Genomic DNA, 14,084 nt, shown 5'->3' on the forward strand with positions numbered 1-14,084 from the left:
CTGCCTTGGAGCGGAATGGCTCAATTACCGAACATGAGTCCTTATCCCTTGTCTGGGCTGTTGCGATATTCCACCCATATTTATACGGCCGCCTTTTTACAGTTGTCACTGACCACCATGCGTTGTGCTGAATTTCTTCCTTGAAAGGCTCTTCATGACTGCATGGCCGTTGGGCATTGAGCCTGCAGCAGTACGATTACTCTGTACTCTACAAGTCTGGTCACTTGCATGCCGATGACGACTGCCTTTCCCGTTACCCCTTTGGGACGTGTGACAATACTGGCACTGAAAGTCAGGACATTCTGTGCTCTCTCTCTGCCTTCGTTAAGATGGTCGAAGAACAGCGCCACAATGCCGAGCTGCGCTCAATTATCGACCGCCTCCACACCGCCCCATGCGGCCCTCCGATGCGCCGCTTTGTGCTCCGTGATGGAGTTTTATACCGCGGGAGCCTTAACCAAGCTGGCCCAGACCTGCTCCTCGTTGTGCCCAAGCATGCACATTCACACTGCTGTCCTCCAAGAGCTGCATGATCTCCCCACTGCTGGTCGCTTGGGCGTCTCCCGTAGTTACGACCGCGTGCGTCGTCGATTCTTTCCGCCCCGCCTGTACCGCTGTGTACGCCGCTGTGTTGCTGCCTGCGACGAGTGCCAGCGCCGGAAACACCCCACCACTCTGTCAGCCGGTCTGCTTCAGCCCATTGACGTCCCACCCGAACCATTCCACCGCATCGGCTCAGACCTGTGTGGACCGTTTGCGCAATCCACCTCGGGAAACAAACGGCTAGCTGTTGCCACAGACTACGCTACTCGTTACGCGATCACGCGGGCATTCCCCACCAGTACTGCTACTGATGTTGCCGATTTTCTTTTGGCCGACCTCATCCTACATCATGGTGCGCCCCGTCAACTTCTTACAAACCGAGGCCGGTTACTCCCCCTTTTTTCTTTAGTATGGCCGCGAGCTCCTGCTGCCTCTGGATAAGCTGCTTCCCACTTATACTGCTCCGCCATCTGCATACGCCCACAACGCCATTATTCGCGCTGACCACGCCTGCCAACTTGCACGCTCCCGGCTACTCGCTTCCCAGACCTCTCAGCAGGAATTCTACAACCACCGTCACCTTATGGTCTCCTTCTCCCCTGGCTCCCTCGTCCTGCTTTGGTCGCCATCTCGCCGCGTGGGGCTCTAAGGAAAACTTTTGTCCCTCTATATCGGCCTGTACCAGGTCCTGCGTCAAGTCACCGCGGTAACTATACGAGATTGCTCCGGCCTTCCCCGGTGCCACGTCCTCTGAGCATCAGACTGATGTTGTGCACGTTTCTCGCTCAAACCTTACGTCTCGCAGTCCCCTTCACTGACCGGATGTACATAGACGCGGTGTCTTTTCGACCGGGGGGCCATGCAACGGATAATCTCCGAAAAGACGACGTGGACGAAGGGTCCGGTGTGTGCGCGCGATCCGCTCGGTGCTCGCTGTGACCGGTGCCCCGTGCTCCAGTTGTCCTTGCGCCTGCCTAGACTTCGGGGCACGTAGCAATATTCAATAAAGTTTAATCAACAGAAACCGTGTCTCACCAAGCACAACCGACATTTCGCTCCAACTAACCAGGTTCAACCGAGTTGAACCACAGCCGAATTTTTTAGTTTTCTAGAACAGCTATTTCAACCCGGACTTCATTTTAAAAAATTGCGTAGTTAACGTTTCTGCAGAGAACGAAACGCCGCCGGCTGCCATTCTCTGCAAATTTTTTACGGGGCAAACGGCTAGAATGTATACAGGTTAGATTCGATTATTTACCGATCTCTACTCTACTCATCCCAGTTCCTGTTCTGGTCTTCAAGTGCCTTCTGCAGGAAAGTCTCATCGATTAGAGCGGGCTACCTGCTCGCGACTTCGGCAGAGCTGCCCGCTTTCAAAGAAGAAGCCCTTTATATCCTGGTGCACGCAGGAAGACAAACACATCTAACCAGCAACCCTTCCTGCGTTGAATATCTGCATAACTAATTTAGACTTGCTGGCCACTCTGTAGTACCGCATTATGTCTCAGCACATTTCGCATTTCCTGGATGAGTAAAGCAGGCGGAGCTGGTTCTAGTAACGTTGGACGGAGTGGCCCCAAGAAGCCTTCGGTACCGGTGTTACAGAAAATTATACTTTACTAAATCCGACTCGTCACTAATTACAAGGACGCACGCCGCTTATCAACTAAACCACTGCTTGTGGAGCTCACTCTCAACGGATAATTACGAATTCTGACATTCGATTTACACGCGCATAAATCAATACTTCCGCACAGTCTGCTTCGTCCATCCGGAAACGTTAGCACCGACTCCGTCAGAAAGCTGCTTCTACAACGAGCTACCAGTTTCACGTGGGTTGAGCCGCCAGTCCACACTGTCACAACTGTGCTGTGAAAAAATCTGAGCAGTACATTTTCTCGGAATGTCCGAGCTCCGTACTCGAGAAAGAAAATAACTTCCCGTTAGACCTCTTGAAGGGGTAGAGTCACTCTCACTCTTTGTTTCATATCTATTTCAAGAGTTGCCGCTCTTGTACTTACACCAGATGAGTCGGGGGAGAAACACCCTGTCTGCAGGAATGGAAGTGGAACTCAGAGTCGGGAGCGTGAAGTTTCGCATCCTGACTGCCGCTAAGCCGAGTATTTTTTTCCCACATTGTGAAACATATTAAAGCGGGAACAATATCAGTTACATGTACACAGGCAATTAACAAAGCCGCCAGTTAATGGCGTACGCTGCACTATAGCAGGATAGAAAGCATGATAGAAAAATAGTTTCATTAGGTTTTGGTCAAGGTTGAATCCTAAATCGTTTTTAAACAATGCCAGTTGGGCTTTGCAGGGCAGTCAATTAAAAAAGCGATGTGTGGCAGGATGTAAGAGTTTAGTCGGAAGCGAGAATTTGACGATGCAGCAATAAACCACATGTTTCATTAGTTTCGCAGAGGTTGGTGAGAACAATGGGCGGTAGATTCAGATTAAAGTGAGCAATCTTTTTTTGAGGGACTGGAGTCATCTCACATACCCAATCAGTGATTAGTATAGTTAACTTCAAGCTGTCAGCACCACATGAGCCTAATAATTTCGATGACTAAACGTGCTTCATAATGCCATTAGCATCAAAGATAATGTCTGCCACAACTGGGTAATCGAGACTGAAAATAGCGGCAAATAACTTTGTGGCAGCAAGATAAATAGCTAGGCGTGATGTTATATGCCGTGAAAGAAAATTTCCTTACCTATATACAAGAATCCCTTTATTTTGCAGGTTTAACCCGCAGCCGTTAGAAATATTGCCCGCTGCTCCCTGCGTAATTTTATAGTACTTTGTATTTAATCCGCGCTGTTCATCGAGATCAGCGAAGGTCAAAATGCTAAAATTTGCCAAGTACAGTTGTTAAGTGCATTTGCGATCGCTATTGCTCGCTCTATCACATATTTATTTGCTGGAGGGGGTATCGTGGTAAAAGTTGGCCGCCGTAAACCTGTAAGGCTAGGTATTACAAGAAACATTTAAGACTCCAGTTTCAAGCTTTATTCGTTTAGGCAGCAGTCTCTAAGGAAAAAACAAACTCGCACATGGATAATATTTCATTTTATTGATCTTTATTACAGGTGCCTTTATACCCGCTACATTAAATTCTGATAAGTCACAGAACTATCAGATCAACCCTACATTCGGGTATGCGTGCATACCCCCAAACCAAACAAACACAAGTAGCAATCTGTGCAACAGGCAACAAGATCGTCTTAGAATGTTACAAAATGTATCAACAAAAATGGCTGCGGTTTAGCTCTGGTTAAACCTGGAGTGACGCGATAGCTACATCTGGGCGAGTCGAACTCGCTCGGTCGAATTGCAAAGTCAGTCTTTCGCCGCTCCGTTTCGCTGGGCGTTCCTTCTTCATCTTCGTTCCTGGACGTGGATTCACTCTCTCCCCCATGCGCATGCGCACAGTTGTTGCATGCACCAACCCACGTGACGAGCCACGTGACCAATGGCCGCACCACGTGATCGACCCACGTGACCAAACACGTGACCAACGGCGCCGCCACGGAGCACAAGTGGTGCCACGCTGAAGGGTCGAAGAAGTGGCGTAGTGTACCTATCGCTACAAAACTACTTGTCATCTGCCCAACTGAAACAAAAGCGCCACAGCTCCATAGTTTCCCCTTGTAACGTTCGTGTTCACTTACACGCGCAAAAAAAAGAAAACACAAGGAGCAATCTGCGCAATCGATGGCAATCTATGTTATGTGCCATATACCTGGGGTGAAGAAGAAGAAGAAGTATCTGCGCTCAAGGTGACAAGGTCGTTCCAGAATGTCACAAAATGCGGCAACAAAAACTAATATCCATGCTTCAGACAAAAGTACGGCAACAAACAATTTTTCCCTTTCTCACAAAGAAACAGTAATGCATATATCAACTACGCACGCTTCAGAAAAAAAGAACATTGGACATGTTCGCATCGTGAAAAAATTCACGTTTCACTCTAGGCTATTTTTGCTGTCTCTCACCAAATTAGTTAAAAGATTTTTGGTCATTTTTTGCAGCTGCTGTTGGTGTTAACTTCAAAGCTTTCTCAGCTTTGTTAAAAACGAAGTTTGTTTTAAAAGGCACTGTTCATTTTTTCCACAGTTTGTTCGCGTGGTAGGGGCTAGACCGGTTTTAGTGCGACAATTTAATGTTTTTCGCCTCCTTGCGTTTATGGAGGTTTTATTCATATATATTACTAATATCAGTTTATAATAATATACTTGGTGTGCTTGCAACATCTTATGTTCTATGAATAGAGGAACTGTACAAAGTTGTTGCCAATTTTCATATAGTTTTCATACCTAGTAGTTCGTGGTAATTTGCCTGGGTTGTTTCCAATTCTAAATTTTCATACCAGAGCCGAGAGTAAGATGAAGACCGGTATATGTTTTTCGTTAGCCACTGTGGGAATAAATGTGCTATCCTATATATACATCCTAGTGTTTCCGCCTCCCCCCCCCCCTTCCCGCTGGAAGAAAACTAACATGGGTATTTCAAGAGAGGTGCTCATCAAACTATAAACGAAATTTTTGCTCCCTAACTCTAGAGATAAGCAGTTCTTTCAAATTTATGAATAATTTAGTAAATAATTGGCTTGTTTACTGGGCAAAACAGAATATAAGGTGTCTTAAGTTCAGAACCCTATTAGTCCTTATTGACCGTCGGGCCATTGCGACCGTTTTGACCTGCCGGAATGTGTCTGAGGTGGTCAACTCACTCTGCCACTGCTCTAGTTTTGGATTGGGGACTCCATCTGTTGCTTTATTTCTTTGACATGTCTATACAACGCGTAATTAAGAGAATGTTTCACTACACTAGGGGCAGTGTGGCTCGAACTGCGTGGGAAAAATGCCATGTAGTCTTTCTCGTGGGAGGGGGGGAGGGTGAAGCCCGTTTTATACTGTAGTAATGTTTTCTCTAGTGCTTTTCTAGGTGATTTGCGTCTAAGGGGACATGTCCAACCCGATAGCCAGTAGTGTTTTATCGTGTTGTCCAGAAATGAGACCAGTGGTATGAACCTTCCCACTTCATCTCCTTGTGGGGCCGGGTTAGCCATCTCTGGGGCAATCCAGTGAACCCCGATGTTCCCACTCAAGCCGGAGTGCATACCCCTGCGGAGAGTTTCTCCCGTTTAGACAGGCCGGGGAAAGGAAAAGGAAACGTACAACGTATACGCTGTGTTCCAGTGATAGTACTCGCACTCGAGCGCTGTCGGTTAAGCGCAGATGTGGCGCAGGCACAAGCGCGTATCAAACCATCTGGCTAAAATATCACTACCTTGTCTCCCCAGCACACTGTTCGAGCGCTCTGCACAAGCGTGTTCCTCTCTGTGCCTTCGGCGAGAATTTGTCGGCACAAGAAGTGCGAGACCCAGAACGGCCCGACCAGTTTCGTGGCAAGAGCGCGGCGATGGTGCTGGTCCTGGATTATGCCCTGTTCGGCGTCCTGGTGGCAGCCAATCTGGCACTTGGACTGTACTACTCCCTCCGTAAGCCCGCCGCCGGTGCAACAGCCACCCGGGCGGAAGTCTTCCTCGGAAGTCGGGCCCTGAAGATGCTTCCGCTGGCGGCCTCGTCGGTGGCCTCGCTCGCTTCCTCGCCGGGCCTCGTGGGCTTCCCGGCGCACTTCTACGCCTACGGCTGGCACATGATGTGGAGCACGGTGACGCCCCTTCTTCTCGTCGGGTTGGCGACTCGCGTGTTTGTGCCGCTGCTCTACGGGCTCGGAGTGACGTCGATTTTCGAGGTGAGCCTAGGCTGGAACCGTTAACACAGCTTTTCATTCGCGCCGGCAAGTGTGCACGCTTTACACTCATGCGGCATCTAAAAAAAAACACTTTACGGATGTACAACCTGAAATCTTAGACAGAATTGCGAGAAAACTTATTTGGCGATGATTATAATTACATCACTGTTTGATCTTAGGAAACATATTCTCAGAAAAGGAGATTGCGACTCGCCGCGTTGGCTGAGTGGTTACGGCGTGCATGTGACTGCGGGTACGTCTCTCGTGCCCACTCTATGAGAGACGTCCCCGCATAGGACAATCATAAGGGAGGAAATGTGGCACGTTCTTATCGTTGCACCTCTATTACCGGCTGTGGAATAAAACTTATTAAAAGTGATGCGCCCGAAGCAGTAAACAACAATAAAAATTAAGTCTATCACCTTTAGCACTCCACGTGCAAGAGAACAGGCTCAGCCGCGCAATTCATGCTTCGATATAGGATTGTGAATAATGTGAACCATGTGTTCTATCAATTAAGCGCGTAGCTGTAGACCTGTTGCATTCCTTGTAGAGCGCTTCCTCACGAGGACGTGGCGTCTTTTTTTAATTCACATGGACGTAAAATGGGATCTTCGTGCCTGATTGTATCACCGGTAACTCCTATTTACATTATGATTGAAATACACTTGAATTGGCGTTATAACGCTCAGCATAGTACAGCTACAACACACACAATGCACCATACATAATAGAATTAACACGCCAGGAATGCTAACATAAAATTAAAATTAAACTCTGCGTAATGATATTACGTAATGACCTAAAATGAGGGTATACTGTACGCAATGACATGACCTAATTACAGAAAAGGGCATAAAAACCACAAATCCAAGAAATGAAAGAAAAACAATGCGCAGCAACCTTTCATGCCACTTCGGAGCTGTCCCCCCCCCCCGCACCAGTTTCGTGTGCGGCAGTTTCCACTCATGCCGGTAGCATTCTGCTTCCAAAACAAAATCTTGGAAACATTTGAAGTATTTATCTCTAAATGTTAAGCTTTAATACACCAGTTCCATCTCAGTTATGCAGTATACAATTGAGGAGAAGTGTTTCTAATTTTAGTATGATTATCGCAAGGGTGCCTTTTAAGCCATCCTGACACGGCGTTCTCTTCTTCAAACCTCGCTGAACGATAAAAAAGGTGTTTTTGAAGAAATGAAAAGGCGTAGTAAATGTCTCGCTTTAGGCGGAGGCCTCGTTCGCGCTGTGAAGGAAGGGAAGAAGATGCGAGTGAAAAAGAGGAAGAAAAAAAGGTGCCACGGTGGAGTGCTCCGAATTAGTTTACACCACTCGGGGATCTTTAACGTGCACTGATATCGCGCAGCTCACTGGAGCCTTTCGCATTTCGTCTGCACTGAATACGCGGTCCTGGTACCCAAGGAGGGCATCAGGAGAAGATATGCGTAGGTGAGCAAGTGCATCCAAAGCGCATGTTTAAGCTGTTTTTTTTTCAAGCGATGATTATTGCCTCAGGGTATAAAGGTTATGAAATGAGAGATGAGTAAGATGCTTAAATTAATGAAAAAAGGTGGGCTGATCTAATGAAATCAAGTAGTGAACGATGATATGGACCCTGTGTCCAGGTAATATAGGAATTCATATTGTCCGGTGAGGGACCCACCGCAGCCAGGTGCCGAATTCTCGTCGGCTTCAACGCCGGGGAAACCCACAACAGGTGGTGGATATCCGCCTCACAGTGTCTGATCTTGCAGACTGGATACCCGGGGCGGGGATATAAATCTTTGAAACGCGGCCACTTGCGTCTCACAGCTGGAGTTGGGGGAACCCCGACCAGTATCCTCCGAAGCGCAACCTCCTCTGCACGGGTAAGACAACGGGGGAGGGTTACCGCACACGGAGGGATTAGAGCACGTGTGCGACGCTGGAAGTGTTCCTTTTTTTGTTAAAAGGAGGGAGGTGTCATCCAGAGTGAGGACTCGAGGCAAAGGCGAGGTTGGGGTCGAAACGCGGGCCGCAGAATCTGCGCGGCTTTCTCCGCTCAGGAGGTCACGCGGGATCCACTCAATACGGATTTGCTGCGGGATACGTGCCGCTAGACGATGAATGTCTTGGCAGATTTCTGGGGTGCGACTGACGCGTCGTAGTAGGCGCGTGACTTGAAGAGCGTCTGTGCGAATGACAATGCGGGCCGTAGGTACCATGGGAACGACGGCCACAGAGCAACGGAATGTAATATCCCCCTATGTGGGCATGTGCCATTGCTATAAGGCAATAATCACTGCACGACGACGAAGTAACAGACAGAACTGAGGTGAACTTTTGCTTCTAAAACATAAAACACAGCCATGAAAACGCTTTCTTTCGATCAACAAGAACGACAAACGCGAAAGAACAAACCGAACTGCTGTGTGCCGAATGGTGTACTTCCAAAGACTGCACTGTCTCTAGCACGCAATCATCGACAAATTAAGAGCAGTTTTAGCTTCTGTAAAAAAAGGCCGCCACCGTCTGCAACACGTTGAAGTAACGAGCGTTAGCTGTTTGGTTTACTAGATGAAGAAAGCGAAGAAGAACGCGCCGCTCGTCTCGAGAAACTGAATGTAATATCCTCCTATGTGGGCATGTGCCATTGTATGAGAACAACAACAACAACAACAACAACAACAACAACAACAACAACAACAACAACAACAACAACAACAACAACAACAACAACAACAACAACAACAACAACAACAACAACAACAACAAACCTTTGAAACAGGGTGGATTGCCACCATACTCGGCTACGCGTGCACGGACGCTGCCTAGCGGAACGATCGCCGCCTAGCGCCAACTATCAGAGAAATTACTCTGCCCATTGTCGAGTTGCACCCCCTCAAGACACGTCCCAAACGGGATTTGCTTCGTTTGGAGGGTCAAGGTGGGCCTAGGAGTGGGCTTGCGGTGCGATATGGTAGCGCTTCAATTTGTAATTGCATGTATACAATGCTTACCTATTATTTAATTGTGGTTTATTTCTATAACACAACCAATAGGTTTTATTTGCCTACCAAATTCGGTATACAACTGTCTCCGTATGGGTGTCCGTTGTTGATGGGATATATATATATATATATATATATATATATATATATATATATATATATATATATATATATATATATATATATATATATATATATATATATATATGTATTCATAGTTGGTGTAACACCTGGTTAATGGCTTTAAATGTATCAAAATGTCAGGTAATTTCTTTTAGTCGTAAGCGTGACAACTCACATTTTTTATACAGCGTCAATAATAACTAATTGTTACATACAGTATCGTATAAATATTTGGGTGTTCACCTAACCGATAACCTCTCCTGGACAGACCATATTACAGCCGTTTGCGCAAAAGCTTCAAGGACATTAGGTTACTTACGTCGTAATCTGAGTAATTCACCTTCCCACATCCGCAAATTGGCCTATCAGACATTTGTTCGTCCTCAGCTCGAGTATGCATCTTCCATTTGGTCCCCACATCCTACATACTTAATCGACATGCTTGAATCAGTCCAGAACCGAGCTGACCGTTTCATTTCACGTAATTACAGCCATCACTCCAGCGTAACGCAAATGAAACTCGATCATTCCATACAGCCTTTAGTTCTTCGCCGTAATATCGCTCTGTTATCCTTGTTTCACAATTATGTTTATAATGCCCCACAATCCACACTACATATCCAGACCGCCTCGAACACGTCTCGTCGTTTAAATAACCACTTATGTTTTGCGCGAATGTACGGTACGATACATGCGTTTAACTTTTACGCACTCCCTACCGCCATTCGCTTGTGGAATAATCTGCCTGATCACATTGCTTCCGAGTCAGATCAAGAAAAATTTCGTCATCTCCTACACGAGCATTGTTCATAATAGCACTTACAAATAACTTTATATTGTTTCTTACACTTGGAAATCTGCTTCGAACTTCTTGTGATATTTGTGATGCATTGCCATCTCGTTCCTGTGAATTGCTATTTTATGCTGCGTCGTGTGTTCACTTGTATGGCCTGTATATATTATTGCTTTTTTGCGTCTTTTTCCCTGAACATCACTTCAAGAATTGTACTCCCTGATATGTTCATTCTTTGTGTATTTTACTTTCTAGCATTAATGCCTTACGTTAAGTTTTACTCATGTTATTTCCTTAAGTGTACCTTTGTGGCCTTTCATTATTACAGTTGTTTCGTTTTCATGTTTTTATCTTGGTAGTAATGTTGATGAGCCCTGTATTGAGGTGTATCTTTTGTATACCACTTTAGAAGGCTGCTTACTCTGTAACCCCCCTTACACAATGCCCCGATGGGGCCTGTAAGGTATTTTAAATATATATATATATATATATATATATATATATATATATATATATATATATATATATATATATATATATATATATATATATATATATATATATATATATATATATATATATATATATATATATATAGCGAAACGAATGTATGTATGTATAGTGGTCCCGTAATGGGACCGTTTTACTACCCATTGTAGGGTATATTTTGTTGAGGGGCAGGAAAGGGATAAGAGGCCACAACCAATTTTAATAAGCGCCGTCTTGGATTCGGGAAACCGAAACTATGTCGCCATTTCGTACACTGACGTCATACTCACATAGTTCCTCATCCATACACCATATTGGACCGTGCCGTCATTATTGGCATGTGGAAGGTGGTTGTTTCTACAACGCTGCTGTAGATGGCGCTAGTTTCAATGCGAGATGTGCTGTTTTCTAGTTGCAGCCACAGATTGCGCTTTGATCTCAGGTTGGTAGGAGACCTCACGAAACCTCGAAAGAAACTTGAGTTGTTGCTGCCACAGATGGCACTGTGATCAAGGGTGATGGCAGACCCCACTTAATCTCGAAACGTGATCAGTTAGCGCTAACGCTCTTCAAATCATGCTTCTGAGTTCTTCCGTGCGGCTGTTACGAACCCTGACATGATTGTTACGACCCCTGACAAGGCTGTTACGAACCCTGACTCTCAGCTTTGAGAAATTCACTGGAAAAACTCATAACCTCAACACCTAAACTCGACACATCTTTCCGTTCCACTTTGTCTTAGCTAGGCACCGCACATGCAATTCTCAGAGGAAAGACGAAAAATGGTTACACCGGCTGTTAACTCGAGAAAAGTAGGTTTCACCATGAAGCCAAAAAGAAAGAAAGCACTGAGCTTGACTGGAGGAGCCTGAAGCCGGGCTCCTGCTTCGCGGCGAAGCCTATCTTTATCCGCGTTAAGAGCTAGTTTATCGCGTTCTAGTGTTCCCTCTAAGAATGACGCATACAGTACATGTCAGATAGCAGCAGAAAAAAAGAAAAGGCAAACACGTTTTAGTACTTACCGGTTCAAGTTCACTCACCTTTTAGTGTCATTGTTCTGAACGAGGTGAATGATTTAATGCGTAGAATAGTTTTTGCAGGAGATGGAGTAGTGTAATGTCCCTGATTCTTCTAATACGAAAAAAATCTGATCGAGTAAATCAGTTTTCAAGTGAGCTGTCTAGTGAGAATTTTGTGCAGGTTCCGCTGACATTCCAGATTTATATTATACTACCATACTCACTCGCGTGTTGAATACTAGGAGTGTGCTCATGAGGTTGCCGTTGTCGCGTATCAGGACGCACTAGTTATGAGTTCCTTAACCCTTTGAAGGTATATTGATGTCTGTTTTCGAGGAAAAAAACTTGCATCGGACCTGGTGTTGCCCAGTTCTGAGTGAATTCTCTTCAACGTATCTTGATAAATGTTTGTGAGCAATGTTAGGACGGAATGCTATGGCTAAAATATTAGGATTCATGAACGACTGTTCAGTGGTACTAACCACACGAACGTAGCAGTCGGGTGGGCTCGTTTAGCTCGAACATAGAGACTAAGCTGTATGCAGTTTATGCACATGCGTCCTTATGGAGGCAGCTGAGAAGGGATCATGCAGCGCATTGGTTGTGTCACTAAGCCTTCAATAACATTACTCACGGCAAAAATCGAGCGTTCTCGGAAACGGCGAGCTTGCGGCTGCATATGTGAAAAAACGTTACTTCTGTCTTAATTTTTTGATGCCGTTTATTGTTGTTCCAAAAAGTTTTTTTTGGTTGCTGTGCTTCAACTTTAAATTTTCATTCTTTCGAAATATTATTTCAGATCATAGTCGACTCTAGTGCCTGCCTATTAGTTATTAGCCTTTCGTTGTGAAATGTGATGTCAGCGAACGCAATGATTTTAATTAAGCCTGAGCCACTGAAATGGAAAGCACTTCTGTCTTGCCCCTTGCCTACACACACGCACAGCAGATGTACGAGAATTGAGAGGCACATGAACATGAACGTGAACATGAAGCTTACTGCCAAGAAAACAAAACGTCCCATTTAAAACCAAATGAATACCCAGCGTGTTCGCTGAAACACGGTTACAAAAGTTTATTGGAGGCAGCAGAAGACCTCTTATTTCCCTAAACAATGTTTTTCCCATGTACTAAACAATTATTTTTCTTGAGAAAAGTAGTAGCATGCTTACTCAGTTGCGCGTAAGCTTTTGCTCTATAGACATGTTCTTGTTGGCTGACCACTGCATGTATTTTGAGTGCCTAAAACGGGACCGTCGTTGTTTTGCTCATACCAGCAGCCAAATTCAGTTGGCACTCAACTAAGTTGGAATAGCGGGAAGTACACCCGCTTTGCTTCTGAAGGCTTGTTTAAAATATACTCTATGACGAACCCGCCTCTGAAAGTATTGGCTTAGCGAACAACATGCACTACCGTCCGCTTTTTTTGTGTGCATGCATGCCAACTCATTGTCATAAAAATACAACCCAAGCGGTTTGCTTCCAAGCCGTGTAGGGAGGCTCTTAAGCACATTCGGCCGTCGTAAGCTTGGGAGGGTTAAGGACATAAGTTCTTCCCGCCTTCATGAGGTTAGGGTCCCTGGGTATGCAAGAGGAGCCGCGCTGCAGGGCTTAGAAGCAGACCCCTTGTGCTGCATACTTTTGACAAAGACTGTACCTATTACATGGCAATGCATGATTCGGGAGTAGTCGGTAGACTTTACCGTCACCGGCAAGTTAAAATGCAGGATAAAAACACTGTGCTGTAACAAGCCTTCTGCTGCTTTTTCACCCCGCTGCCGTGGCTTAGCGGTCAAGGCGCTGAGCTGTTGAGCCGGCGACCGGGAACGATTCTGGGTGCGGCGGTCGCGTTTGAGTGGAGTCGAAACGCAATGCACCCGTGTAGTGTGCGATGTCAGTGCCCGTTAAAGAACCACAAGTGGTCAAAATCAGTAGAAAGCCCTCTTCCAAGGCATCCCAAGGCCGCTTTGGGACAGTACACCTCATATACGATATGCCAAATATCACGCCATCAGCTGCTTTTTTTTTTTTTACTACATTGAGGTCTTTATCGCATTTCAAAAGTCTTCGTTTCTCTTTAAAGCCGAATATAGCTCAACTATAGAGCTTCAGTATCGTAGACGTGAATAAGTGCAGCTGAAGCACTTTTCCGCTAGAGAGCGCTAAATGATTGCTCCCGCAAGGAAAATGCTACGGGTGATAATACGCATACAAATAAACTGAAGGAAATCGTACGGAAGCTGCTTGAAAGCACAGAACAAAATTGGTGTGTGTGTGTGTGGGGGGGGGGGGCACTTAAGCTTCGCCTTAAGGGCATGACGCGATAGCGTTAATGATTAATGCCCATATATGCAGAATTGGC

General features: G+C 45.7%; 1 protein-coding gene across 5 annotated transcripts in view; it reads left to right on the top strand.

Moving 5' to 3' along the window:
* Nucleotides 1-14,084, top strand: part of LOC144096627 (sodium-coupled monocarboxylate transporter 2-like) — a 66,927-nt gene that overhangs the window by 14,552 nt on the left and 38,291 nt on the right. For 4 of the 5 annotated variants that reach the window (XR_013306790.1, XM_077629448.1, XM_077629447.1 and 1 more), the window contains one exon: nt 5,855-6,309. The exons of the other annotated variant lie outside the window; for it this stretch is intronic. Coding sequence is in view for 3 of the 4 variants with exons in the window: in XM_077629448.1 (XP_077485574.1) it covers nt 5,974-6,309 (336 nt within the window). In the remaining variant the exon portion in view is untranslated. The remainder of the gene's footprint in view (nt 1-5,854; nt 6,310-14,084) is intronic. 5 annotated transcript variants of the gene reach the window in all.

The sequence above is a fragment of the Amblyomma americanum genome, chromosome 7, assembly GCF_052857255.1.
Source record: "Amblyomma americanum isolate KBUSLIRL-KWMA chromosome 7, ASM5285725v1, whole genome shotgun sequence".
Lineage (NCBI taxonomy): Eukaryota > Metazoa > Arthropoda > Arachnida > Ixodida > Ixodidae > Amblyomma > Amblyomma americanum.